General features: G+C 41.5%; 1 protein-coding gene across 5 annotated transcripts in view; it reads left to right on the top strand.

The window, feature by feature from the left end:
* The window catches only part of ZNF423 (zinc finger protein 423), a 281707-nt gene that overhangs the window by 93894 nt on the left and 163661 nt on the right, over window positions 1–24152 (top strand). For 4 of the 5 annotated variants that reach the window (XM_054269386.1, XM_054269389.1, XM_054269391.1 and 1 more), the window contains one exon: window positions 2360–2419. The exons of the other annotated variant lie outside the window; for it this stretch is intronic. In XM_054269386.1, coding sequence (XP_054125361.1) covers window positions 2360–2419 — 60 coding nt within the window. The remainder of the gene's footprint in view (window positions 1–2359; window positions 2420–24152) is intronic. 5 annotated transcript variants of the gene reach the window in all.

Genomic DNA, 24152 nt, shown 5'->3' on the forward strand with positions numbered 1-24152 from the left:
GAACAGCAGCTGCAGGGCCATGTGTCTGTGCCCAAGCTCAGGAGGCTCCATCCCACTGGCCTCTTCCTTCCATGGATGTGCAGCACTGTCAGCTCTGTGGTGGGTCTGTGCAAATTGAGGGGGAGAACCTGAAACCATGGCTGTGATAATATAAAGTGAATTTCAATGCCATTGCTCCACGTGAATGTTCTCTGTCCCCTTTTCAGTCATTAGGGAGTAAAGCAAATTAATGCCAACAGAGGCTGACTCAAACCTTTGCCCTCATTTAAGGAATTCCAAAAAGCATGGGTTTGTTACGTGCTGGAGCCAACTGCCCTAGAGCAGCTCAAGGACTGGAGCAGCCTTTGGTGTTTAACCAACATGAAAGTCAGTTTTGCTAAAATTGTCAATGACCAGTGCAGATCCATATACTACTCCTTGACTAGGACCAAATTTATCTCTTTTATGTATTTTTAGCAGACTGGGTTTTTTAAATCTCTCTTTCTAAGACAAAATGTAAAGAAATAGAAAAAGTCTCAGCATAAAAGTAGTAATATAAAAGAAACACTGTCCAAGCAAAACAACCAAAAAGCAGTCAAGGATAAAATAAAATTAAAACATTCCCCATGTCTGTTTTGAGTAAGGTACATGAATTTCCAACTTGGCTTATTTAGTTTTGGAGCAAAAACCCTCCCAGGTGTATATAGATTTTGATGTTAAAATGAGACATGCATTTGTGTAAGACTGAAATGGTATTTCAGATAACTGCATCCAGAGTTTTTCTGTTAAGAGATGGGTCAAAATGGGAACAAGATGGTGGCTTAGAGAGCACAAAATGGTAGGTGAGCCCTCAGGAGGGAGCACATGGCAGCCAAGCTGGCTCTGCCACCGCCAGGGAATAGGACCAATAATGGCTTCAATAAGCTTCTAGCTTTGCCTCTTGTTTTTCCTCTGTCATTCTGGAATTTAATATTATGTGACATGGCCTTTATGCTAACATAGACTCTGAAAAAAGTATAGCCAAGACTCAAGTATGATTTCTCCAAAGAAATGGTTGAATTGCACGCTCCTCCATTAATAAACACACAGATTTATAAAACCAGAGTGGTGCCCTTCTGTGGAACACACATTTTTCTATGGTTTGGACAGAAAATTGCATTTGTCAAGGCACTGCCTATGTAAATTATATTCTCTGTTCCTAATGCCATATGATGTTACCACTAACATCAACTTAACGCCAGAATTCTGCACTGGACTGGGGGGAAGAATGTAAGGAAAGCATAAAATCAAAACTCTTGTGATGCAAATGTCAGTGTAAATATTCACTGGAGCAGGTTGGCCTGAGCTTACAGGGCTGGTCAACACGGGTTGGGTTGTGCTTCTGGCTTTGCAATATGGTTTGGTTTCAGGTTGCAGAATTCTAGAGAATGTGCATTTGAATTCAGCATAACTTAGTTGAAAGGGTAAGCAATTGTTCAGTAAATAATATTAATCAGAAAATAAAGACATATAATTTAAATTTGTTTGTTGTCAGGGTGACAGAGTAGGCAGGTGATGATGATAAACTTTTGCAATTCAAAAGAAGAATTTCTGCAGTTGCTGCTTTCAAATGCCCAGTCTGTCATTAGTATAACCAGCACTGATTTTAGTAACAGCAGAATCAGGCACTTTTTTGCCTGGCTTGCTCTTGGCTGTTCTCTTAGTTATTTTTAAGAATGTAAGAATCAAGTGGCATTTTTATAATTGTTAACAGGCAGAAGGTTTTAGCGATGTCACTTGCAAGTGCTGAGCACTGGCTCTGACAGCCTTCACAGCATCTTAAAAGCAGTTATTTGTGACTGCCATATCACAGAACATGGTTATACATCAAAATAGTGTTTTCTAATTCTGAAAAGTCCCTGAAGATACCACTGGGTTCTGAATATGGCAGATGTGTTAGTATGTTAGGATGGCATAAGTCAGGCAATTTTTCCTTCACGGGACAGTTCTTTACTATGATCTGTTGAAACATCCATTTCAAAAACAACCTCTATTTACAATGGCAATTTTGCACATGCAAGCTGGGAATATACAACATTTCAAATATGAATTCTTACCAGGTAGTGGTGTTTAAATGTCTATTAAAATTTCACATGAACTTACTGCTACCCATTAAGGAAGAAACTACAAACACAAATGCCATATTTAGGTTAAAAAGTAGGAAAAATCTCTTTACTAAATTTCCACCTTATGAATTATTTTATGGAAAGCAGTAAGTTCTTTTTCAGCAGTGGAGAAGTCTGTTTTAATACTTAATGTCATAGTAGACCTAGTTTTCTGATGACTTTGCTTTCCAGTTGGTTTGCTTTAGTAATCACAACTTATTTTTGTTCTTTTTCAGTTGAAGAGGGTGAATCTTCAGATTTTGCTTTGACCTGGGACTCGTCAGTGACTCAATCAGGTAAATATTTTAGGTTCTTCTGATTGCAAAAACTGCCAGAAAGCTGCCAGGCTTTTTACAGGAACTGTATTTTGTATGTCACATTCCTGTCTCAAATCCAAGACTACCCACTGCAACACAATTTTTATATCAGTTCCATATGGTCAATAAAATCTATTACACACAGAGACTAATATACTCTTATCCTCCAGAGAGCCATTCTTTCTTCTTGTGGGCACACTGAAACGGGTTGTGATTTCTCCAGTATAACCACTTTGAAGTTTTCTGCAATGGGCACTGTTACACATTCATTCCAATCTAATTACATAAAAGCTGCTTTAATAGGAATTTTAAGCCTCGGTCTCAACTGGAATGTGTGTATTTCTCCTCTCTGAGGAAATTGGAAAGTACTGTCAGGGCTGGAGAATAAAAGTGGTACACCTCCATGGTAGAAAGATTTAAAATTTGAACAAGCTTTTGGTGTGCTTGACAGTGATAAACATGTGTCTGAAGCTCATCCATCCATGTTAGGTCAATAAACTGAATAAAAAGAGGCTCAAGAAATTGAACAGGATAAATCAAGTTTGTCTGTGTAATGTGTATTGATAACACAAGCATGAGGGTAAATGTCAGATTAGTTTGTGGCTAGTTTAAAGTAACTAGCCACATCTCAGTCTGTGCTCCATGTAAAGATATTTTGCTGTCTGTTTTTAACATTGATGAGATGTTCAGAATATTTCTGATTTTGAAGCCAGTCAGTTTCTGTGCTCTCTCCCCACTGGACTGTGCAATGGTATTCTCTTAAAAGCTCACCAATGATATGGAAACAGCTGAGAAACTGAGCAGTAATATGAAAACCAACAGTGGTGTTGCATTTCTGGTTAGATGGGTTTTTTAAGAGTCAGGAGGAACCTGGCTCCCAGGGAACACTTTCCTACCACAGTGAGCATCTCTCTGGTCTCGAAGGCACGAGCTGCTTTTGCGTGGCACTTTGTGGCCTTTCACATTGTACCTACTGTGATCTTAGATGCCTCTTCTGAGGCACTGGGTGCATCTTCTCTGGGCACTCTGGCTGCTTGGAGGGGTTTGTTTTCACTAGTCTTTGATAGCAAGTATTGCTGCTGCTGCTGCAAACCCCCAGCTGTGACGTGGAAGGCCCCTTTGTGCCTGGAGCTAACGGTGCATGAAAAGAGCGCTCGCCAGCTCTCTTGCTTGACCTTCATCTCAAGCAGCACTGCAGTGGAGTTACCGGTGTTATCTATCACAAGTCTGAAAGTGTATTACATTCAAAATAGCCTATGGTTCAAAACAATGACCAAAAACATTTCTGTGCACAGCAGAGTTAATTTGGGGTTGGTATTGGTGACTATGCCTTAAGTAAAAGACAGACTGTGAAAGGCTTTTACCAAGTTAGTTGAGTCTCCATTTTTCTTCATTTATTCCCACAATTACAGCTCTCATTCAAGAAATCGGATGTGGGAGAAATGTATTGCATGCATGATTTATGGCAGCTTTAGGAAAATGTGTGTTAATTGGGGGGTTTTCTTCTTAACACATTTCGTAGCTACAGCTGCCAATCTTGTATGTGTATAAAGATGTGATACCATATCCTGTCGAGTTGGGATGCAATACATAGCACAAAAGCTGCAGGTTGGAATATGATTGAGGAACTATACAGAAAAAGCTTAAAAATCCCCAGTTTGTGGTGGTGTGGCTGTGTGGAGTCACTGGCTCTTGTGTGGTGTGGCTCCACAGCTATATTCAGTAACTGAAACCAGTCCCTCGGTCCCAGTGTGCGAGACTTTCATTATGTTCTTTTATGATCTTCCTGTTTGCATTAGCTTCAGTAGTGTGATGTTGAAGTTCAATAAAGGGTGAAAAAACACGCTTCAATTTCTTGTTTCATGTCCCTTCCTTCCCTGGCCCAAAATGACAAAATTGCCTCCCCTTCCTTTACTCCCCTGAAAGGAAAAAAAACCCCAAAGGCCGAACCTGGGACTTGTTAACTCTGAAACATTTGCCAGATGTTTCAAATTAACATATTTCTCTCCCTCTTTCTCCTGTATGGGTTTGTACATCTCTGTGTGTGTGCAAACACATACAAAATGACTTCTGAAAAATTCTGTTGGCACTCTGCACAGCTGCTGTGGGCTGGGGGAGTCATGGTCCCAGGTTTGGGGTAGTCTGTAGGAACAGCAAGAACTGTTACAGGTAGAATGTAAACTTTAAGCTTTTAAAAAATATAGAAATATATTTTTCTACTAGTGAAATAACTGTATAGGTGCATCTGTGGGGAAAAAGAGAGCTTTTGCTGCTATATTTTATTTAGTTCATCTAACCAGTAGAAGCTATTCTGAGAATTTTTTTTGTGACATGAGTCTGCAGTCATGGGTCTTGTCTAGGTGGCTCTGATGACCATCTATCCTTGGTGTGCCAAACATGGGGCTCCAATGGGGCTTGGCATCTCCTGGGGGAGCTTCTCTGCTCCTGACACGTACTGAGGGTGCACAGCCTGCACGTCCCTGACCGTGCCACGGCACTGGGCAAGGGCTGCTCATGGGAGCTGCTGAGTGCAGCCCATGGAAACTTGGCTGCGAACACCATGACAAAAGAAATCCTGTTGTTCAGATGGGTCTGTTTGGTGCTGGCTTGGTACAGGACCATCCTTTTTCCTCTGGCAGAGCGTGTGCACAAGTTGCTGCCTGCTCTGGCGTAACTGCTCGTTCCTGGTAAAATCTGCCAAGGCAAAATGCTTTGCAAGATTCCAGCCCATGCTGTAGTTGCACTGAGGAATTTATTCCAGTACTTCAAATACAGCTAGAAATAGCTTAAATTATTATTATTATTTAATAACAACAACTTGAAGGCTGTGCTAGGTTATTATACCTAGAGAATCAAAACAACATAGAAAGGGCAGAGGCTGCCCTTGCACCAGGGTGAGTAATCTGAGTGTCCACCAGTACTGTTTAACAATGGGCATATAGCAAATTTCCTTCCTCTTCAGGTTTTGTAAACATCTTTTCCTTAATGTAAAAGGAAGAAAAAAACCCTTTTCCTTTCCTCCCTTAATCCAAGGACTGAGTTTGTTGTTGAATAGCTGGTCAGGCATGTTTTGCTGCCCAAGAAGCAGAGATGTTTTCTGTTCCAGAGGAACAGTGTAGCTGAGTACTTCTTCCCCCTGCTTTCCCCCCCACCACTGTTAACACACGTGCAGCCCTTGCAGCCTGTCTGTCCTTCTCCAAAAGTGTCACTGGGTTTGGACTGGGCAGGGCTGCTGGGGGCCGGGCAAGTGCCCACCTCTGCTCTGCAAAAGGGGTTCTGGCTTCTTCGAGGGCAAGACAAAAATAAGTTTCAATACTCACAAAACAAAGGTCTGGTCAGACAATGCTGCATTTCTGTTGTAATACATCACCAGGGTATTATCTTGAGGAGCAACAAGGGACATTTTTAAAGAAGTAAAAAGTCTTACTAAATATATAGAGAATTTAAGGCATTTTAAAGACCTATGAAAGCATTTTATATGGGAGTTGCTGGGGAGTTTCTCATTAGCCTGACTGTGAGGCCCCAGGGAATCTTGGCTGAATTGTCTGGGGCAAACAGAGCAGATTCTGTCTTCTCCTCAGGAGCCTGCAGACCTAAAAGCCTAATTTTTTTTGTGTCTGCTTTTGAGGTAGTTGAAGGTATCTTGTTTTTCTCTGCAGCTACATGTTACAGTACTGATTAAGAAAGAGTTTTGGAAATAGGGAACAGTGGACCATGTCCTGAGTGCTGGGGGCAAATGGCCCTGGGTATGTCTCTGTGCACAAGTGTTTGCAGAGTGTGGGGGTTCTTTGCAGTGTTTGCAACAGGAAAGGGCTCTCAGAGCCCAACCATCCATTAGCACATAACATTAGTGTAATTCAATTATAGCATTCCAGAAATCATAAAAATAAATTACAGGTTGGTATTCTCTGCTTTCCCCATTAGCTCCAAATTTCCTATCCCTGCCACCGAGCTCGCAGCAGCAGCTGGGCACACGTGTGAGGGACATGTTAACACAGCACAGCATGGGGAAAAAAACAAAACACAATATCTTAGGACACGGATATTTGATGTTTTTCTGTTAAGATTTCTCCCCTGTGCTTTTTTTATGCAGTACACCGTTTTAGATTTTTAATTGCATTCTGCAATTTCTTTTAAAGTTTCTCTTCTTTCAGGGGAAAGAAAAGGGGAAGCAGCAGCTTTTCAGAAATGAACCACAAAATAAAGGAAAACCATCCTGTGGTCACTCATTTTCCTCTCTTATGCTTTGCATGGCATCTCCCAGCTATGTAAATCAAAATTTTCACTTGGTATCTCTAGAGGAGCAACATCTTGACACAATTTGGAGACTTTCTTTTTCTGCAGGGCTACCAGAGCCCATGCTGGGGTGTTTTTAATGCTGTCTCTGCTGCTAGGGGCTTGCATTGCCTGTTCCCTCCTGGCTGTTCCTTCTGTTCTCCTCTTTCTGTCTTCTGATCCTGGCGCTGCATTGTCTGTTCCCAGTGTTGAGGGTTTCTGTTCTCCTCTGTTCTGTAGAGTTGGGTTTAATTTTGGTTTCTTGGGAAAGCTGGGGTCTCATGAAGCAAACAGAGACTCACTGCTGCAAGTATTCTTGTCTTAACTTTTTCCGATTTTCCATTTATTGAGATAAGTAACAGAAAATGTATTCTCCTGCCTCACCTTTCCCCTTGGAGAGGCCTGTTTTGTCTACACAGCTGCTTGACACCTCAGCTTTCCTCCAGCACTCTGGGCTTTGCATGGGCCACTCTTGCTGCCCAAGACCAAGAGCAGCAGCCTGCCAGGCCCCTGTCCCCTGTGGTGTCCCATACCCAGAGCTGGGCATGGGCTGTGCCAGGAGCATTCAGGGAGTTTGGGTGAGGCAGACTCCACAGACACCAAATTCCTTTTCTCTATTCCTACATGCATTGGATTTGGTTTAATTTAACTTTTAATTGCAAAATGCAGAAAAACACAACATGAAATTCTGGGATGTCTGCTGCAGGGCACTGGAAAGGTCAGTTGCAATTCAGAGGGCATCAGAAACCAAGTATCCTAAAATTACCTCTCCTGAATGCCTTCACAAGCTCGGATATCTTCTAGAAGCTGATTTCATTAGTAAATCAGTATAAGATTCTGATTACACTGGGTAAGGATTTACAAAGAAATAAATCTTTGAATTTAGCAGAGAACTTAAAGACTTGGGTAACTTTTTTAGTTGAGTATTTTTCAGTATACTGAGAAATCTCAGCTGGTTGGCTTTCTTGTGTTGGTTTAAAAAATGGCATCCTTGTCCCTGCATTGACCTGTGGGATGCAGCCCAGTCATATAGTCTGAGGGTCTCAAAATTTTAAACATCTGCTCTGGAAGCATCCAGAACCCAGAAAAATGCAAACAAGAAATAAAGCTTGGAATGTTTGCAGGTCAGGTTACTGCATTCCCCACTTATAGTAAGTTGAGATTTTTTTTTCCTTGGTAATGTGTAGGGTTTTATGATGTCACATTGTAAAATGTTGTTTTAGAAGAGAAAATAAAAATAATTCTCATTTCCTAATTATAAAATCTATTTTTAGCATTACTATTTTACAGGTGAATACTAATTTATAAATATTTATTTAAAGAAAGTACTTTTGATAGTGTTTTATCAAATGGAATATGAAGTAATAGTAAGTACCTGATACTCAGATAACATGGTAGATGAACATCCTAGACAGATGTAAGATTTTTGTAGCTGGATAATACAAAAAGAAACAAAGCAAGTAATTCTAAACCCTTCCCAGATTCCTGTGTTTGTGGGAGTCAGGGCACAGCTCTGTATCTGCAGGCACGAGGGCTTCCTGCAAGCAAGGCTCTGGTCCCAGCACTGCCGGGCAGTGCCTGTGGGGCTGCAGGAGGGAGCTCTTGGCTGGAGTGACAGGGCGGTTCCTGGGGTCCCTGAAGTCCAGGGACATCCTGCAGCTGTAGCACCTCCAGGGAAGGAGCAGTACCAAAATGGGATTTGTTGGTGCGTGCAGAGCAGCTCTGACACGTGCACTGGTGTGGAAGCAGCCGCCCCGCCGAGCTCCGAGGTCCCCCGGTGGAGCGGCACCGTAGGTGTTCCCCTCTTGTTTGGGGAGGGGATCTCGGCAAGGAGGAGAGATCTTCACATGTGAACACAGCATGGGTGTCAGTATTTAAATTAGCTGCACACACCTGTGTATTACAGCATTTCCTAGAAAATACTTACTATTAAAAATGTTAATTGGGAAAATTATAGCGATAGCACAGAGGAGGAGAATTAATTTCCATGGTACAAGAGGCGAGGAAAGAAGAGCTCATTTCAAAGTGAGCTGTCAAGTTCTCCCCTACCCCATCACCCACCATCTCCCAGGCTTCTTAAAGAAAATGTACACAGGAAAGCTGGTCTGCTTAAAGGAAGCTGAGCAAGTGTAGGCATTGCAGCATGTCATTAGTGCCTAAAGCCAGCCCTCCTAATTGCTACAGGCTACAGAGTCACAGCCCCACCTGGCCTTGTGGACAAGGCCCCAAGGACTGGTGTGCACTGGGATGCCAGCAGTGCATCAGGACTGGTAATGGGCAGCAAGGTTTCAGTCAAGTCTAGGAATACCTCTGGGGTAATTTGGATAACCTCAACAGAATTCTTGTGAGCTTGGTGTATGGGCTGGTGTGGGGCTGCCATGGGTTTGGGGATGTTCCTGTAGAGTCTTCTGCCAGCAACATCCTGCCAGGGGCACAAGCATGCCACCAGCATGGATGGTTAAATACTGATGTTCTGGGGTAGACAGGGGCCAACCTCCCCAGGGCTGTATTCCTGTCTTGCCAGCATTTTTCTCCCTGTGATAAACGTGCTTTTTATCTAAAGTTGTGCCTGTTGGTACTTCACCTGCTGGGAGATTGGAACACTGTTTCATTTCCTAGCACAGACTGAAGGAAGCCAATCCCTTTCATGGGTGGCCCATCAGGAGCAGCATTCCTGCCTCTCTTGGGCTTGCTTGGTCTCCCCCAGACATGAAAATCCCAGTGAAGGATCTGCCGTTAAGCTGGAGTGAGTGCTGGAGAAGAGGAAGGCACAGCACCTTCCTAGCTGCTTCTTCCATTCCTGTGTTTCTTTTAATGGTGCCACTTTGTTCTCCCTTGCTGCCCAAGTGAAGAGCTGTGATTAGATAAGCATATTTTGTGTTTTTAAGTAGAAGCTATATCTGTTGTTTATGAAATTTCAGGGGCACGGCTAGGAGTAATGGGCTAAGGTAAAGCAAAGGAAATGCTAGGAAAGCTGAATATCAGGAAACATTTCCAGATAGTGGCACCTTATAGCCTGGTATCATCTTCATTTACTTTGGTAATTTACAAACTAGACTGGACAAAGCATTTTAAAATACAACATAGGAATGGTCTTATATCAGCAGATAAATCCTTCTCATCTCTAATTAATCCAATTCTGCTGCATTCTGGATTTGCTAATCTGCAGATTTGAGCAGACAGAATGGTCAGGCAAATAGTGCTTTCTAGAGCTTATTTCAGTAAATATTTTAATGTAGGATCTCAAAGCACTTGCAAATGCTAATTCAGCCTCTCAGCCTAGGAGGAAGTCTTCCTTGTGCCACACATTCACACTTTGCATTATTCAGCATGCACAATGCTGCAGGTTGACCTTCCCCAAAGGGCTCTGGCTTTGGAACTGATGGGCACTTGCCAGCCCATCCTGCTTTGAGTCATTTCTGCAGGTCAGTGGCTTTGCTTTTCTAAATCTGCCTTGTCTGGTTGGTTGGAGTGGGGGAAGCTGAAACAATGCTGCCATAGTGATTGCAGTGGGTTTTACCTTTGTGAAAGCAGACAGCTGGAGAGTTGAACAAAAGTCTCCCGGTGAACAATTTCTTTGGTTTTCACAGAAACTTGTTCTCGTTTGACTGGTTTATATTTTGCAGTTGTAACTGGTAGCTCAAAGCTCCCAGCCCGAATAAATGTAGAACAAGAATAGTAGAATATATTATGTTGGTCTGTTGCTTAAACAAGAAAAATCAATAAAATATAATGCCACAGTGGTGGATCCCCAGTAATCATTCTTCTTAAGAAAAAAACAAACCATGGCAGTCATGAGAATGGGGTTTTATAAACAAGGTTGTAAAAGAAGAAAAATAAATTGAATGAACAAGCTGCACTGCTTTGCGTTCTGCGCTGAGTAAGAACATTGATATGAAGAAATGTGTGAAATTTATGATGCTTTGCCCAAAAAATCTTTGCTTGTTCGGTACAGGAAACTAGGATAATTTGGGTTGGAAGGGACCTCTAGTGGGTCTTGCTCAACATTGACCTGAGTTGTAAAAGTTGTGTAGACTTTACTTCGCTATTTTTGGTTGTATTGTCTTAAGCTGTTTAGCTTATCATGGACCAAGAGTCCAAGTATTGTTACTGTAGTACAAAAATGTGTAGCAAACAAAAATTAAGTCCATAATAGGAGATATGTTTGCATTTCTGTCATTTAGTGTACAAAGTAGCCTTTTTCCAGTCTCACTATAAGGAATTACGATGTCACTGTCAAAATAAACCAAGGTCATCTCATAACCTTGTATTTGTTGTGTATAAATTCAAATGAGAAAACTCTTAAATGGGACCATTTATAATGAGATTTGAGATACCCTATAGCTCTCACTTGGAGACAAGTGACCTTTGTCTTCTTTGGGGCTGAGTAACAGCACAATGAAGATTTAATAGATGTGTGCAGAGACCTGGCTGTAGACTGGGGTGTGTGTGGAAGAGGTGCTCAATGTGTCTTGCTCCACACATTTTTGAATTCCTCACTCTTGGGACTGGAGTGCTGCCTGCTGGTGTGTACCATACTCGTGCTTCCTTTCTCCCTTGGACGGCTTTGGTGTTCGCTAGTAGAAATTATTAGACAGTCACAAAACACTAAAGAGAGGAAAAAACCCACACACTTTGCTTGGAAGCAGTCTGTGTTGCATAAAGCTCTGACAAGATCAAGCCTCTAATTAAATTATCTGGCACGTGGGCAATTCTGTTCCGAGATCTGCTGAGCTAATGTGTAGCCATTAGCTCATACAGCCACCAAATCAGAAGTACCAAAGAGACAATTTGCATAGGGCCACAGCGTGTTTTAAAAAATTCTGGTGAGTTGTGAAGCCTGTAATGTTAATTGCCAGTTAGCACATTGTAATTGCTGTAATTATTTGCAAGTAAAATGATGTAAGGGACTTAACATTGTACTTTTCTTTAACACTTCACATGTTGGTGATCCACTAAATCTCCCACTTAAGAGTTTTGCTGGTTATTCTAAGAGCTTGACAGCCACTTGCTGAAGTCTGATCTCATCCACAAGCCTGCCATTCTGCCTGTTGGCGTTAATACTGCGCGGTGGCTCTCTGAAGTCTATATTAAAAAAAAAAGGCAATAAAATAATAACTGCAAATGTCTGCTGCTGACCAGTGAGAGCACAGGCAGCCCTGCAGCCGGCCGTGCTGGAGCCCAGCTGGGAGAGAGCCCTCAGCACAAATTGCCAAGTCTATTGCCTCCCACCGCCACGGCGCGGAAGTGGGCCAAAAGCTCCTCCGTATGGGATTAAAGGGATGTGTAATAGATTAAAGATCAAAAATGTTAATTAAGAAATGGTCTTTTCTAATAAGATGCCTTCAAGGGCATGGTACCAAAAATGAGGCAATATCTCATTTTGGCAACAGCTCAGGGTTGTAATGAAGCTGGAGCAGGGGGGCTAAGGGGAGAAAGAAGGGATGCCTCCTGTTCAAGGCAACTCCTTCAGAAGGGGAAATCAATTAGCAGTAAAAATGTAAACATGTGAGTCAGAACAAGCTTACTCTGAATACTGCTGAACAGTGTGGATTTAGAGGTACACGGTTTAGCTTGGCCTTTCCTTGAGGATATGTTGGTAGTTTGCAACAATAAACAAGGACTCCTTCAGCTTACTGGTATTTAAACATCAGCCTGGTAATTTAGCTGAAAATAACCAGTCTTGTTGAAAGCTTTGATGCATTTGCAGTGAATCTGTTCAATATATTTTAGTGATGTAATCATCTAGATATAGAAAATTCACTGTCTTTGTTGCTGTGTTGAAATTTGTAGGTGTAATGTTTGGGTAAAGGCTTATTTCTCCTCAAAAGGGAGAACCACCACTCTGCACTCTCATGTTTCAGGCTCCTGCAGCAGGGGAAGTTTATGTTTTGCAAATAAATTGATATGCAAGTGTTGCTGATGTGTTTCAAACACAAAAGGTGCTTTTATGAGCTGTGAAATATTATTACATCATTACGACTAAAGAAAACATGCTTTTTACTTAAACTTGAGTGTTACATTTTTTTAGTAAACTAATCAAAGCTCCAAAAGGAGAACTCATGTTTAATAGTGCTTTTTTTTCTTGTGTAGAATGATGGGATTGCATGTGTCACATCATCCCAGTTTCCCCTCCAAGCACCTTGGTACTGCAAGCTGCAGCATTTCTGAAGGAAGTTATTTGCCAGCATAAAATGGAGGGGACCCTGTAGGCAAATTTCTTCCCTAATAGTTGGAAGGTTTTGCTTGGATGAAGAAAACCACTGACATGGTGATATCTCCATGTAGTGTGTGTATGTGTTTTAAGGCTCTGAGTGTTTCTTGAACCAAAGACAGAGAGAATTTTCAGTTTGAGAGAGTAGGAAGGAGCTTGCTGGTCCCGTCCCTCTGTGTGCACAGTGAGCTGGGGCCAGCTGAAGCACATTGGTAGAAAAAGTCCTCTGAGAAGGGTTTGAAATTTAGATTTGTTGCTCTGTGTATATTTTATTTTAATCCATTGTGTCCTCCTTGAGAGGAGGAGTGATGGTTTTCCCCTGAAAGGCTTTTTGTACCCCTTGAGCTGGGCATGGTGTAGACTTGTGCTTATTGGTATTATTTAGCTTGGATAGGGGCTATAGGTGACTTAGAACTAAATTCCTGTGCCCTGATTTTGTCAGATGAGTAAATACAAATGGAGATAGTGGTTGTTTCCATTCACAGAAAGCAAATCAGAGAACTATTTCTTTCTTATTCAAATAAGATGTTTTTGTGGTTTGTAAATGTATCATTTTGACAGACTGATTAGTTCCATCTTGATGTCACTTATGGTTTTTGTTAAAAGAAATGTGTAACTTGGACTTGAATAGCATTCCCCCAAGAAGGGCTATGTCAGGCCATTCCTGCTGACACATCAAGGAGATGCAATTGTAGCAACAAAAATATCAGTGCCTTTTCCTGACTATGAAGCTTGCTTAAAAGTCTATAAGGCAATGTTTTGAACTGAAGTCTTCCTCTACATAATTTTGACCATAGTAGGGAAAGGTAATTATAGTCTATCCTTCTTTCAGTGACAAAAGGGAAGATTTCCATTTTTCGTGGTTTATTTAATCAAATATTTAATCAAATATCAATATCGGGTCCCGATACTGTTCTTACTTTCTACAGAGTGTGTGTCCATTATTAAAACTGAAAAAAAGTGGGCTTAAACCTTGATAGCAGTTTATATTAGACTCTCTGCAACTAGCACAGAAGTCCAGAAGACCATTTATTCTGCTAAATGAATGAGAAATGTTCTGTGTAAAAAGCATTTGGCTTCTCTTCCTTGTTCATATTAAACAAAATACATTTATTGCCAAATTTCCACAGTAACGTCCAAGAAGCATAAAGAAAATCAACAGGGCTAGCAAAGTATAACTGAGAGCAGCATTTGGTCTACAATCTTATGAAAGAAAGGTTGTGCAGCAAAAATGTACTTTTTCTGATTAAGGTGAATTTCAGGTAGAAATCTTGCACAAGTTTGTAATACTCAGATGGGTAAAACAATTTCCAGACAAGATGTTTGGAAAATCCACTTAAAAAAAATTTTTTTTGTTTTGTTTTATATACTGTATGTGCAAACAGCTGTGGTGGTGAAGACATGAGGGATATCACTTCTGCAAATGCTCTTTGAATCTCAGGTTTTGTGTTGTGATGAAAAAGCATAGATGCTTCTGTATAACAGAACTAAATTACATTTCATTTTTTGCCCTTAATTCCAAAAAGTGGTGCTTAGTGTTCATGGTGTTGTGTGTGTGAAATTAAGTAAGAATTGGTTCTTCCTCCAAAAAGAGGAAGGCCTTTTAGGGTTTTTTAATTAAAAGAGGTTGTAAGCCAGTTGTATTTTAAATATTTTTCTGAGTTGCAAACAACACAGAAAAGCTGCACCATGGGCACTGGAAGAGCAGCAGAGCTGACAGTGAACTATTAAATAAAAGACATCCTTAGAGTTAAGTGATTTTTAGCTTGATTCTGTAATGAGATAATTTAAAACCATATCTGGTTAATGAACTCTGCAGCCAGACAGCATAACTGGCCAAGGATGTAGGGAGTGGAAGAGTTAAAAACGGACTCCTGGCTGTGGTGGCTGTAAGAGGAGTGCAAGGGTCCAAAGCAAACCCCTCACCCCTTTTTCTGCACCCATCACAGGCTGCTGAAAAAGCTATGGAGTAACATAAAGTTGTCAACTGTGCATCTTCCTGCCAGTCAGCAACCAGAACTCAAATTCCATAATGTAAGGAAAAAAGTTGGGAGTAGGTTCATCCAAAAAAAGTGCCTTTTAAAAAAAGGATAACTTTGTTACGGTTACTACTTTTTACCTTGGCAAAGTACACAGGGAATGGGGCTGCTAAAGAGCACATCAACTAAATTAGGGTTAATTAGAAGTTCTCCCAGATAGCTGGTGCTTCATCAGCAACAAAGCAGCATGTAAATAAATCTAATTTCTCTCCAAATAAACTCTTCACAAGCTTAATTACAACAGCAACAATATCTCCCCCTAGCCCCCCCTTGTTCATTAGTGGGAGCGGCTCATTATGAGCAGGATCTGGTGAGGGCTGTCATGAGCAGGCCAGAGCTGCCCCTCTCACAGGTGTCCTTCGAGGCCAGCAAGAAGTGGAGGAACTTCCAGCCTACCTGGAAGAGCCCAATTAAGGTAATTCATGAGAAATTTGAGAAGCAGAAAGCACTGATGGAAAAAAAAAATCAAAACAACACCACTATATTCTGGAGAGACTTTGTTAATTACTGAAAGTATTTCCACTATTTGGATTATTGACCATCTTAATTTCTTCACCTTTATTACTCATTTGTGAGCAAAAATTATGAACTTCAGATTTTATCTATCCTTTTTATTCTTTTTTTGCCATCCATCATTGTCATGGTAGATCCAAGGGCTCTTCCAGCTCCTGGTGCTGTGTACAGACTGCTGTCTGACACTTGGGACCTGCTGAATGAGAGGAGGGGCTGAGGGACACCCAACTTTAAAGTCATTTTAGCTTTAAGTCTTTTAAATGTCTTTTCACACTTTCTTTACCACATAGGGCTAGAAGAAAAAATGCAGGAAGCTATTAGGGGAAAAATTGTTATCATTGCTAAAAGTTTCACCACATTGGAGGATGAGTGCAGCTCACTGCTTATTCCAGGGATAAAAAAGGGCATTTCTATCCAGAAATTAGTTATCACAGGGAAAGTGCAAACCTGGGTGCCAGTTTCAGCGGGGTGCAGAAGTGCTCTGCTGAGGGCTCTTTCAAAGGGATTAACTTATTTCATTTGGTGCTTGATACATTGTCCTTTGTGATTTTTAATTTTTTTTTAAAATCTAATACTGTTGAAACCGGTGAATTCCTTATTACACAGTGTCACGTTTCAGCCGATCCTAAATTAATAAATGAGCAGCAGCAGAATAGCATGCAGCACAATTCTAACAGCATGAGCTGCACAGAAGTATATTTCACTTAGCTCCAATTTAAATACTCTGCTTTGCTCGATTTAATTATGTGAAATTACTGAATTAATGGCTTTGTCAAGTGAAACGTGTAGGACTTCAGAGTTCAGTATTAAGGAAAGAAATTAGAAAGGAAATCTGAGGTACATCAATTTTTTGTGTATGGGCTTGTTTTAAACACAAACTGAAATTTAACTGAGCCCATGGCCCAAAATCACTAGTTTTAAGTCCAGGGAGGAGAGAAGGAGCAGGAAGGGGCAGGAAACTTCCTGAGTCATCCCTTGTTGGCTTGTGGTGATCCCCTGGGTGTATCAGCTGGGCAGGTTCAGTGTGTGTTTGTGCAGCAGGAGCTGCCCAGGGGCACATGGCAGGGAAGTCTCTGTAAAATCCAATAGTTCTATAATAACTTGGCCACCTGTTAAAAACCCTTTCCTGTGCTGCACAGTGTGATTTTCTTATCTCTTTTCTGGATGAGGATCTTATAACAGTTGCTTTTTTTCACGTTCGTTAACTGAAATCTTTTGCTGTGGTTTGAGCCCCTGCACCAGGACACGGTGCCCAGCCTGGTGCTTGGTTGTGCAGAGATGCACAAAGAGACCTGAGGGGAGTTTCTGAAAGCTTGTAAACCCTGCTCTTCTGAAGCCATGTGGACACATAGGTGCCTAACTCTCATTAATTTCCAATTTCATGGGTTTTTACTACAGTCTGTTGCCACTGGTGAGTATTAGCCCCCTAAATCACTTGGGCTACCTACAGATGTCCCTCCCAGCCATAGCTGGAGCAGTGTAAAGGTGCTGTTTTCCCAGTTTCTGCTCTCTGTGCTGGTGGTGCCCAGCTTGGAAGGCTCCCCTTGAGCTGTGGCATGAGCCTCTGCCAGCAAGAACTGCTTAGAGAGAGACTTAAGCATGTGTTTGGGAAAATGTGTCTTTTTCCTCAGGTGCATTTGAAACCCCTTTTTTTTCCCCAGAGCAAGCCAGATTTGTAGAGAGAAAGTCAGTGAGGAGTTTTTTCCTCTAGAGGTGATGTGGGGTATTTGATGAGGCCATAAACCTCACAACTCAGTGTGGTCCAGATTCAACCCTCTGTAGCCTGGATAAAACCAGGAGTTTTACCTGACAAGCTAACTCCACCAGCCCGGCCCCACTGAAGCCTCTCAAGTCTTTAATCACAGTTTTGAAGACTTCCAGGCACAGTTCTCACAGAAGTGGGTCCCTTCTGTGCTTCTTCAGCCACACATTTGTCATTCCCAATGGAAAATGATCCAGGCAGGTTCTGAGCAAACCAAGACCCATGAGAAGGTCAGTGAAATAATTATTGCTTTCTCTAATTTGTCTCTGTGTGTTTTTCTTCCTACCCCAATATGTTTTTTTGCTCTTGTTCCACTTTTTCCCTCTGTATTGATCCACCCCTGACAGTTTGCAGAGGGCTCTCTTACTCTCTCAGTCCTAATGTTCAGGGGTTTTTATAGGTATAAAAGGAGGAATATAAATGCTACCTGTAGTATCCCTCCAGTTTGTTTTGTAAAAGACATTCCTTTTCAGCAAAACTTTTAAACAAATCCATATTTCAAGCATGGGAAAAGTGCATTTTGAAAGGAAATATATTCAGGGGCCTAAGAGGATATTTTTGTATGGAGTCCTTGCTCTGCTTAAATCTTTCTCCTGTGTGCATACATTGAGGGCTGTACACTGAAGACACAAATTCTCCAAGACCAGAACTTCCTGCAGAAAGGCCAATTCAAAGTCCTGGACCCTATGGAGGAACAATAAAGGAATCTGCATTTTGAATTAGGCAAAGGGACATCAAAATATGCAGTGGCGTTTATTGCTTATGGTAAATTACATCATCTGTAATTTTTCTCTCTTTGAAAATCAACAGGTTTATTTTAATAAAGAGTTCCAGCAGCTGCTATTTTGAGCAGAACCAGTCAATACCTTATTTTTGCATTTGATATGCAGCTGCAATAACAAGCCACATGTGAATTTTATTAAGCCTTCTGAATATTCTGTCTGTTCAGGGAGCTATAGATTTAAGTTTTGCAGATATCTGGCTTTACCTTGAAGTAAAAATGCGCCAAATAACCAAAAAGCCACAAAAAGAAAAAAGAAAAAAAAGAAAATCTCTCACACCATTTCCTCAAAGAAAGGAAAGGGTTTGTCATGCCCATGGATTAAAATGTGATTAAGAAGTCCCATGTTAGCTGTGAGTGGAATTCCATAGAACTGCTGGAAACAGAACACTTGTCTTCAACAAAGATTTGAAAAACAATAAGTTGAGTTTTATTACAATATACATATGCCTAAGTAAAGTTTAAGTGCCATTTTTCTTCTGAAAAGTCACATGTATTTATTAGAGTACGGGTCAATATTATTTAGCAGTTGTATGTGAAAGAGAAAAGCACTTTTTTATGACCAAGTGCACTTCTCTTTGAAGTTAATACTTGCTGCATTCTAATTTCTTTGTGCATATGAATGAACTTTATATCTAAAATGCATGCATCTAAAATGGATTTTAGATCTGGTTTGCTTTGAACCTCATTATTGAACTGAAGGTGGCAGCTACTCCCGTTCAGATGCACCTTTGGAATCTGGAAGTGGACAGCAGCATCCTTTTTCAGAGGCAGATTATGTGTTCCTTGGCAATCACACATCTTGAGTAAGTGGATAGAGTCTTGTGCAGATGGCTGGTGAGCAGTTTGGGTGCAAACACGTTTTGTGACTTGGATGCCACAGGGATGCACAGAGCAAATCTCCAGGGCTGTGAGCCTGTCCTTTCCAAGGAGGAGGCCCCAGGATAAAAGGAGGTGCTGCTCTCCTCACAGCCCCCTGGCCTGGGGAGGGCACCCTGAGGGTGGCCATGGTCAGTGGCTGGGCAGTGTCCCACACCTGGGCGCTGCTCCAGCCCAACACTTTGGCACCCTCTGCACTGCTCCGCTCGCTGCCTTTCCTTGCCTTCCCTAAGATTCACTTACAATGCTTTTTGTGTCGATAAAGTGTTTACATCCCATATTTATCCTGTTAAACTGGCTGCCAAGCACTGAAGAGCTGATAAACACTATGTGCTGTTAACACTATAAAGTACAATCCCACTGCTGCTTGCATGCAAATAAATAATAATAACTCAGCTCTTTGTCCGCTTTTCAGCATGTAAGTGCATTTGTCACATAGCATAGAAGCATCTAAATCATTTTAGTAAAAGCACTAGAAAGGCTGAAACATTACCTGCAGCTATGATTAAGAGGATATTTTACTGTTTGGTGGTCTTTATATTATTTCCTTATTTGATTTAAAAAAAAAACACTTTTAAAATTATGTGATGCTTAATCACTGTTGCTGGGTTTCACTTTTTAAAAACCTTTCACTGAGTTATTTCACCTTCCTAAGGATTGAAGGATTGGCCTGTAGGCTAAAAGTTACTGTGAAATACTCATTAAATCTTTTCTTGCAGCCATTACAGACACAGATATCTTTTTAATGTGCTTGGTCAGTTTTGAGGCCACTATTTTTGTTACTGCCCATAAATCAGTAGCAAGTATTTTTAGTGTCATCAGTGAAAGGTTAATAGAAGTCCATAATTTTCAGACATATCTCTTTCGATTAGCTGCTCAGAAATTTCCTTAAAAAGGGGGTGTAAATTGTTTCACTCCAAAAACTGGAGACTGTGTCCAATTTGTGCATAAATTGAAATTGTCTTTCTAATAGACTCTCTGGAAGGTGTGGGGTTGCCTTCAAAGTAATGATTTAAACATAAACTGACCCTTGATGAGGGAGCTGGAGTTTCAATTTAATGTGTTTCTGCAATTTTCCTTTGCCTTCAGTGCCTTCAAATTCCACACAAATAATTCCTTCATAACAAGTGCCTTTTCAGAAGATGTATGCTGCTGACAGTTAATATAAAATTATTGCCCCTGAATGCATTTTCGTAATTACTTCCCAGAGAACTGTCTTTGTGTTAGAAGACATTTCACACTTTAGTAACATAAGTGTTTGGGGAGAACATGAGTAATAATTACAGGCAGTCTTTCAGTGAAAATAAACCTAAAAAATTATAAAAAAAGCTAGTGTTAAAGTTGGTTGGAGACAGTGAGGAATTTATTCATCACATTATGCCTGTCTGTATATTTTCCAAGTTTAATAACCCTTCAGTAACTAAACTTTAAAAAGCCATAAAGAACAGAGAAACTGCTTTCTAATTTTTAAGCAATAATGAAAAGTGACATGCTTCTAGAGACAGAATAAAGAAACTCAATCTGAATGCTCCTATAGGAGGTTTCTGCTATAATGGAAAATGAAATGGCTCACAGTTTGATCAATAAAAAAATTAACAGCATTTATTAAAAGGTTTCTCTAATATGTTGACTAAAGGATATAATGGAAGTCTTGATCCAAGAAAAGCAGGGTAGTAGGGTGAGTTTGTGTGTGTGAGTGTGATGTGTAAGAATCATTGACTGAGCAAAGCCAGTGGGTTTCAGATGCTGGGTGTACATGGTTACACTGCTCTAGAGGGCTGGAGCCAGGACTGGCTGGATAAATAAACATCCTTCTGGGAGATGCTCCACACAGCCCTGCAGCAAGGCCAGATTTGCACGGAGGCAAAGATGGCAGAGTCTTGCTTTCACTGGACAAACAGGGCACTTATACCATGCATACATATCTCTAACCAGATTATGGTGTATCTCTACAGCAGAGATAACAATGGAGAGATGTAGGTGGGCTCAGGTGGAAGCAAGGCACTGTAGGGCAAGAGGTTTATGTGTGTGATACCTGTGACTGCTACAACAAAGGAAAGTGCAATGAGCTGCCAGTTCTCTGCTGCATGTTCCTGCCACTTTCCATGCCTTTAAACTCCAGGTAGACACTTCAGGTTTTCTTAAACTGCTGCTAATTTGAGCAAATTGCATCCTGTCTGAAGGAAGATGGTCATTTTCCCTGAGAAGCGTTGGTGTAAGTAAGCTAAAAGAAGGCTGCTGAGAGGCAGCTGTGGGATGTGCAGGGCTGTCAGCTCCGGTTCTGTGAGTGGTGCAGGGCCAGCAGGAGCAGGTGCAGTGCTGCTGCTGGCACCAGTTATTCCTGGGCTGCTTGGAACCCCTTTCTCCAAGAGTGTGGGTACCCACAGATATAGAAGGAGGTGCTGTACCCTACTAAATTAATTTTCTTTGCCAAATTGAAAAATGCTGAGAACTTTCCATTTACTTAGAAATTATTATGATTTAATACAAACTGGAGTGTAATAAGGCTCTGATATGAAATGTTATCATGTATGCTTCCTAAAATCTCTTGACTTTTGTGTATTTTATTCTTAACACCCTTCACATAAAAGCACTGGTGTAATCTGTGCTTTATCCCATGGGTTATTATGCAGAGACACCCAGCACTGAACACTCTCCCTCTTCCCTTGCTTTCCAGAAGAAGCTCTTGCAGCCACTGTTGCTGCCTGTTGGTGGGAGCTGCTGTCAGAGGCAGACAAATGACAGCTCACAGGGGCTGCAGCGGCCACAGCCCTAGGAGGGCACGGGGAGGTAACAATATGCAATTTTCATGGTTCGAGGGTAGCCTTATCCTACTGTTCTTCATTACAGTACTGCAGTGAGATCAATTTTATTAAGTTGTAAGTCTTAGGAGGCCAACACCATTAACTACATGCTGGACCAAATAATTTTTTTGGTATTATGATTGTTTTTTCCTCTTGTTGAGGGAAGGCAAGATCTGATGTGTGGATCTCTTCAGCCTGAGAGGAGCATTGCAGGATTGTGTGCCTGTGCTTTGCTCGCTTGCCCTGTCGTGTAGTCATCCCCTGCGATTTACCATTGCACGAATATACTGTGGTGTTCTATGCATTATTCCTTTCTGCCTCTTTGTTTATCAGCTAGGCACCTTTTTTCTTTACCACATGTGGTTTGACACCCTGTGAAAGTGGCATGCTGCACTGCATGATGGAGGACCAAACCTGCTTGCCTTTGATGCACATAGTGATGGTTTGATGTGTGGAATGAGCTGCCTTTGATTCCTGGTCCTGGGGCTGGGGTGCAATCCACGCTTTCTGACCTGGTTTGCTTGGCCAGAGCAGATTTTTGGCAGCTTTGTGTGGGTATGGTTGCAGAGCTTACAGCAGCTCACAGGAGGGCCCTGGCCCTTTGAGAGCTAGCACACACACGTATCTGTGTTCAAAACAGACGTGTTTAAAAAGGACATTCTTTGAAATGGTGAGGAGTCACAGAGTGGGAGTACCCAGCAAAGGCAAGACTTCATCCTACGATGAAGATTTGTTTAAGTTTGTTTGTGATTTAATTACTGAAACACTAGTGACTTTTTGGCATTTTTTCATTCTTTGATCACAAGTACAGAGAACTTTGCACTCTCTTTCTATGTTACAGAGCTAAAGACAATACTAAAATGTAACAAACCACATAAAAGTAGAAACCTCCCCCACACTGATTTGGCATTTGACACTGAGCAAAACATTCACTAACGAACGTTTAGATTAGGCTTTTCCTTTAAGTCATTTGTCTCTTTTGTTCTCACTTCCTAATTATGGATGAAATTTCCTTTCCTTTTGTCTTGCTGGGGTAGCCCTGTGGCCGCAGGGCAGGGAGGCTGCGCCCCTGGGTGGGCACTGCAGGGCTCTGCCAAGCCCCAGGAGGTGTCAGTTGTTTGCCAGCACCCATCACTCCTCCAGCAATTAGCTTTTGTTTATTCAGTACTTTTGTCACTTGTCCTGCATCTCAGGAAAACTTCTAGAAATAACCATAGTCCTTTGTTTGTTTTTGTTTGGACCAAGGTGAGGAGCAAAGAGATGCCTCTTTTCTGCTCTTCATTTTACATTTTTCCTTCCAGCAGCCAGACCTGGGCAGTGTATGTTCGTGTGGTGTAGATGTTTATGTGGTGCTTTACAGAGTGTGACTTTGCAGCCTTAGCTCTGTGTGGCAAAGTTTCTGGGATAGAAAGTGTATCTAGCACTGCTTCAGTGGGTGCCTGCTTCTTCATGGAGGCCCCATAACTGGACCTATTTAAAGCCAGGCATGACCCTGCACTAAATAGCATGTTCCTAAGAGCAGCCCTAGATTTAAAATAAAGCCCAGCTTCAAAAATCCACAGGCTTCAAAAAAAAAAAAAAAAAAAAAGAAAAGCCTCAGAACATTTACTGGCATAAAGACAGAAAGGCTTGCCTACCCTGTATTGTGTTGACAGAATAAAAAATTTAAACTGTCCATAATTGATTCCACTGATGAAAAACTAAGCTGAGGTTGGTTTCTTTTCAAATTTTCTGGCCCATGTGTTGCAAGGTGTTACCCATTTCCAAATGTTTCAGTGGAAATTGTAGGTAGGCATCAGCATCTTTCGAGTCTGGCTCTGGCCTTACTCTGCCTTCAGCCCTGCCCCACTAACCAAAGCCCCAAAGCATTTTGCTGTGGCTCTCATGGCTGGGCTGTCCCTGTGGTCCTGGGCTGAGACTGTGCCATGCTGAGCTCCAGGCACAGTCCCAGCCTGGTGGCAGGGCTGTCTGTCCCAGGCTGACTGAAGCAAGGGAAATCTGCTCTTGACTTGAGCTGAACATGGTACATGTAATCTGTTTTCAAATATTTGGCTTTTAGGAGCACGTTGTTCCTGTAACAGAGCTGTTTTGAACACAGCGCAGAAGGCATTTCTACTGACTGCAGCTTTCAAACTGGGCCTTTGGGAATTCACTTTTTCAGCTTTGCCAAGTTTGCCACATTCCTTGGACCACCAGGTCAGGCAGGAACACTCCCAGTTCTTGCTTATGTCCCCTTTGAAATAGTAACTTTCTAGAGCATAAACTGGCTTGTATAGAAAAACCAAGGGTCATTAACAACATTAACTTTAGTGGCAATTAGAATAACATATTCCTGACTGTTGGCCAGATTGTTTAGGTCATAGGGTAAAATATTCTTCTTGTGTAAAGCCCTGCAGACCTTCCACTGTGCTACAGGGGAAAAAGGGGAGTGGGAGGGGAAATAAA

The sequence above is a fragment of the Melozone crissalis genome, unplaced genomic scaffold (assembly GCF_028551555.1).
Source record: "Melozone crissalis strain CALT ecotype California unplaced genomic scaffold, PUWL_Pcris_2 ptg000007l_1, whole genome shotgun sequence".
In the NCBI taxonomy this organism is placed as follows: Eukaryota; Metazoa; Chordata; class Aves; order Passeriformes; family Passerellidae; genus Melozone; species Melozone crissalis.